The sequence below is a fragment of the Vidua chalybeata genome, chromosome Z, assembly GCF_026979565.1.
Source record: "Vidua chalybeata isolate OUT-0048 chromosome Z, bVidCha1 merged haplotype, whole genome shotgun sequence".
Lineage (NCBI taxonomy): Eukaryota > Metazoa > Chordata > Aves > Passeriformes > Viduidae > Vidua > Vidua chalybeata.
Window position 1 is genome coordinate 9273843 of NC_071570.1, and position 5164 is coordinate 9279006.

The following is a 5164-nucleotide window of genomic DNA, read 5'->3' on the forward strand; positions in this document are numbered from 1 at the left end:
ATGTTTAAGCCACTTCTGTCAAGTGGAAACACGTCAGCTCTGAATGCATCTAAGTCATATTTAAGAATCAATGATGCAATTTACTGGAGGTCTGTATTCCAAAAATCCATGTTTCTAACATGCCTTGTGCTCCTCCAGCAGACTACAAAGACCTCCTATTACAATAAGTGAGCTCATTAGGCATGCGACTCCTTCGTCTTGCAAGCTGTTGCGATAAGCAGCTGTTACAAGAGGGTAAAAGGTTGAATTATCAACTTGGACAGCACAGCACTTCATTCAGCCAGCCCAGCAAAGTATTTGAGCAATAACTCCATTACTGTGAAGTAGATCTTTGACTACAGCACACAAGCAAAACATCAGCGGTATTTCAGTGACATGCTTCCCCACACCCAGCAAGCAAGACACTCCCAGAAATTAATTGTCAAAAATTTATTATGAAAGCTTCAATAGCAGCAAATATTTCAATAAAAGTTATTGCGGTATTAAAACAGATCTGCAGAGTGACCCAAGAGGCCTGTTGAAGTCTGTCTGCTTTGGAATATCTGCATTTGTCTTAGTAACCAATCCCCAATACTCCATAAATATTGATATATTTTCTCCTGTGCTTTGCAGACAGCACCAACAGTTCCTAGTTACAGTACTCTATCCAGTCCTTCTGGAAAGTTTTGGCCCACTTCCCTCAACTTTCCCTCTCCCTTCTGAAACAGCTCCAATAGCCAAACTTGCAATACTTCTTTCAGTTCCATGGTATGTCAGCCTCTCCACGGTTGCAGCCTACTGAGGCTCACTGGTGAGATGAGCTGTTTTCCTCTTTCTCCTCTGTAAGAGCCCACTGCATGCCAGCCTGAGGCACTTTAATCCAGTCTCTTGACCAGGCTAATCCATGGAATCAGCAGCTTGTTGCACATTTTGGTGAACGCACAGCACGTTGAGAATGCAACAAAGGTTTCAGCCTCCCCGGTGCACCAGGTGACCATCACTCAGGCAGGGTGATAGTTGGCACCCAGTTATTGACATTTCTGCTCTCTTCACAAAACAAGTTCAGCTTCTCCAGAGCTGGGTCCTTCCAACCTTCTTCATTTGGGTTCTGCAAAAAAAGAAAAAAGTTGCACACCGTGAGTGCTGCCCGCCAGCTGAGGTCATCATAATATTTACAGAAGCATTAGCTTAGGACTGACTTCCAGACAGTTTCTGTCCTAACACAGACAAGACAGGAAGCAGAGATGCTGCCCTTGTGGACAGCGGAGGAAATCCAGTTACGAGAAGTTCTGCCTCCTCCTCCTCCTACTACTACTCAGCTGACTCGCTGCGTGCCAAGCGCTCTATCTGTGCCCAGCAGTGGACTCGACCACCCGCAGCGGGAGAAGGGGCCGTCCCTGGCGGGCTCTGGCAGTGCGGGGCAGAGCCGGCAGCGCCGGGGGAACACGCTCGCCACCCGCAGGACACCCACCGTGATGAGGATGCAGTGGAGATCGCGCGGCTCCCCGGAGTCCTCGCTGGGCCCCACGATGGCCGCCAGCTTGGCCACGTCGTTCACCCGCACGATGTCGATGTCGTTCTCGCAGCAGAAGGCTTGGATCAGAGTGAAGTGGATCTGCAGGGCGATGTCCCCCTCGTCCTCCTGGTCCGCAGCCAGCACACAGAACGCGACGTTGTCGGGGTCGCTGCAAGAGGGGAGCAGCCTGATGAGTCCCGCGGTCGGCACCAGCCGCCCCGTAGCCCCGCCGGGCTGACTTACACACTCCCCCTGCCCCCGCCGCCGTACTTACACATTCATCAGCTTGGCCGACTCGTAGACGCCGGCGGTGAGGCAGCCTCGGCGCTGCGCCGACACCAGCAGCTCGCGGAGGGCCGTGCCGGCGCCCTGCATCCTGCGGGCCGAGAGAGGACACAGGGTCAGCGCGGTGCTGCCGCCACAACCACCGCCGCCCCGAAACCGCCCGCTACCCGCTTTCCTCGGCTCCCCAGCGCCCATCCGCACGTACCAGTCGTGGCCCTCAGGCATGGGCTGCTGTCCGTGGATCTCCTCCAGAGTCATAGCAGTTAGTCCGCAGAGCCCCGCAACCCCCTCGAGCTCTCGCTCCGCGCAGCCCGTGAGCGCTCTAAGGCGGCAGCCGCCAGGCGCGCGCTACTTATAGGCCTCGCGGGCGCCTCCCGGCCTCCCATTGGCCGGCGGGGGGAGAAAGGGGCGGCTTTATTATGTTAATCGGCGCGCGCCGGAGAGGAAGCTCCGGGCGGGGCAAGGGGGGGGGGGGGGGGCGGTGAAGAGTGGCTCGTGCCGGGAGGCCACGTGGGGCGCGCGGGGGGCGCGCAGGCACGCGCCGGCCCGAGCCAGCGGTGCCAGCGGTGCCAGCGGTGCCAGCGGTGCGCCTGCCGGGCCAGCGGTGCCAGCGGTGCCAGCGGTGCGCCTGCCGGGCCAGCGGTGCCAGCGGTGCCAGCGGTGCGCCTGCCGGGCCAGCGGTGCCAGCGGTGCCAGCGGTACGCCTGCCGGGCCAGCGGTGCCAGCGGTGCCAGCGGTGCCAGCGGTGCCAGCGGTGCGCCTGCCGGGCCAGCGGTGCCAGCGGTGCCAGCGGTGCGCCTGCCGGGCCAGCGGTGCCAGCGGTGCCAGCGGTGCGCCTGCCGGGCCAGCGGTGCCAGCGGTGCCAGCGGTGCGCCTGCCGGGCCAGCGGTGCCAGCGGTGCCAGCGGTGCCAGCGGTGCGCCTGCCGGGCCAGCGGTGCCAGCGGTGCCAGCGGTGCGCCTGCCGGGCCAGCGGTGCCTGCCGTGCCAGCGGTGCCAGCGGTGCGCCTGCCGTGCCAGCGGTGCCAGCGGTGCGCCTGCCGGGCCGGCGGTGCGCCTGCGCTCGTGGCCGCTGCCTGCACACCGCTCGCCGGTAGGCACTGGCAAGTAGTAAGGCGATTTGTGTCCAAAGACTTGGAACGGAAAATCTGTACAGTGCAGGGGAAATAAAAACAAAACAAAACAAAAACAAAAACAAAATGTTTTATTAATATGGTTTCTGCAAACGTGTACGCCGAGAAGGGACAGCCCCTGTAACCAAGGCTAAGGGCATCTCTCTAGAGGTCCTCGGCTGTACTGGGCAGTCGCCTGGTGATGTTCAGCAGTGGCCCCGGCTGCTGGAAGTCCCCCCCGTGCCCTGGTCTGTATGAACAGGAGCATGGCCAGCCGGCCGAGGCAGGTGATAATCCCCCTCTGCTCAGCACTCACGGGACAACAGCAAGGTGGTCTGTCCGGTTTGGGCACCCCCGGCCGGGGAAACACGCCGATAAACTGGAGCAAGTGCAGATGAGGGCACCGAGGTGTCCAAAGCTGCGGCGCTGTCCTGCTCTGCAGGCTGAGGGACCAGGGCCAGTTCAGCCTGTGGAAGGCAAAGTTTGGGCAGCAAACTGCAGTCCCCAAAACCTGTCGAGTGATCATTTGGAAGATAATACCAGGATCTTCACAGCAATGCCTAGTGGAGCAGGAGACAATGAGCCGAGTGCAAATCAAGACGCTCAGAAGGGATGTAAGAAAAATCCTTTCTCCCTAAGAACAGTCAAGCAGCGGAGCAGGCTCCCTGTCCAGGGAGGCTGTGTAGATTTCATCCTTGCAAGACTGCCCCGATGCAGACCTGTTCTGAGGTCACTGGTAATCCTTTTGCAGGGTGTTCTGGCCTATGATCCTGGGAGAGAGGGGTGGAGTGAGCAAACAGATTTTTTTTTTCAGTCAGGCTTTATTAAAAATGGCTGTAATTTGGACAGTGTTCATAATTAATTCAGAGTGAAACGAGAGTGATTGCTGAACTCAGATTTGAACCTGTTTGTCAGCAAACCAAGCAAGAAAAAAAGCACATTTTCCCGCTGTGAATGTACGCAGACAGTGTTAAAAAGCAAATCACTTTTCACTTTTCACGTCCCTTCAGCGTCTGACACGCTTAGGCTTAAGCTCATAGTTAGCATTTGTCACCACCGAGTCACCGCTTCAGAGCAGCCCCGAGCGGTTTCACAGAGGTTGTGGAGAGCCACCTTGGGGTAACCGGTGCTACTGCGACCTGTCCGGACCGACTCCAGCGGGCTGCACAGGCAGACCTCTCTAACTTGTCACCCTTGCTGTTCACTAGCCTGCAGCCGCGTCGTCCCCATCCGAATGTGTTGAAACACGGGGATGTCCTTTCCAGTACTTCACTGGGAGTCCTGGATGAAGCACGTCTTATCTGTGACTGTATATGCTATACTCTGCTCAGTTTCAGTCTCTTTGAACGTCATAGTTTCCAGAATGCCACTCAAACAGAGCCACTTTAATGAGCTGCCGTGTTTCTACTTCCAGTTGTTTCTAGTGACCCTGGTGACGCTGCAGGTGACAGCATTCCACCTGGCAGTAATCACTTAGTGAGTTGCCATTTTAAACTAGTGACAACATAGGCATGATGTCTGCCAGATACATCCAGCCTCTCTGAGAACATCTCTCTGATGTCTACAGAGCTGTCAGTACTGGGGAGAAAACTCTTCATTGTAAACACCAGTTCTCAAGCCTCACAATCTTTTTTACCCTACTAACGTGCAAAGGCTTGGAAACCAAACCAGTGATCTGTCAGTCTGAATTAGATTGAGAAGGGCATGAATTCTTAATTTGGTTTCTCTAAAAAAGATGTGAGAAGTTTCCAGAAAATTCTTTCCTGGCCTGTATTCAGGCAAGTGCAATTATCTCCACTTGCTGGAATTAGCATAGTGTACATAGCATGTACCGTTCATTCTCAAGATGTATTTTCATACATCTGCTTCTTTCTTTTTCCTGTTTCTTTTCTCTAAGTATATAAATGGGGATGAATGCAGAAGAATAGCTTGAATGGTAAGACACATTAAGTGGTATGTCTCTTAGAAATATGCAAGGGCCTGTTTCTGATGAAATAGGTGGAAAATCCAGAACTGACTCACAGCTTTGAAAGATAATGATATCAGCTATGACTTTGATGACTTTCTCATTACAGTAGAAGGGAAAGTTACTTAAGATGGATCCGAATTAGCAAGCCGAAGTAACTCACAGTGGAGAACAAGAGTATATGTATAGGTTGTAGTAAAATATATATAACTGTCTAGTTAATAAAGTGATATATTGAACCTTATTAACACATTAGTCCTTCAACATGCAAACTTCCAGTTTCAGCTTAATAATGCAGCACCCCGGAA

The 5164-nt window shown here is 54.4% G+C and overlaps 1 protein-coding gene across 1 annotated transcript; it reads right to left on the reverse strand.

Annotated features, from left to right (window-relative positions):
- Positions 1-414: 414 nt before the first annotated feature.
- Positions 415-2109, reverse strand: GADD45G (growth arrest and DNA damage inducible gamma). The gene is made up of 4 exons (XM_053931713.1): positions 1986-2109; positions 1770-1871; positions 1451-1664; positions 415-1087 (listed from the first exon to the last, which is right to left on the reverse strand). The coding sequence occupies exons 1-4, from the start codon at positions 2036-2038 to the stop codon at positions 977-979; spliced, it is 480 nt and encodes a 159-aa protein (XP_053787688.1). The 5' UTR covers positions 2039-2109; the 3' UTR covers positions 415-976.
- Between the last annotated feature and the right edge of the window lie 3055 nt (positions 2110-5164).

What these genes read in the sequence shown, in the direction of transcription:
- GADD45G (XM_053931713.1), bottom strand. Translation starts at nt 2,038, where the DNA reads ATGACTCTGGAGGAGATCCACGGACAGCAGCCCATGCCTGAGGGCCAC. An exon ending in TCGGCCAAGCTGATGAATGT is followed by an intron (nt 1,665 to 1,769) that starts GTAAGTACGGCG and finishes CCCCTCTTGCAG; the next exon opens with CGACCCCGACAACGTCGCGT. An exon ending in TCCACTGCATCCTCATCACG is followed by an intron (nt 1,088 to 1,450) that starts GTGGGTGTCCTG and finishes CTTTTTTTGCAG; the next exon opens with AACCCAAATGAAGAAGGTTG.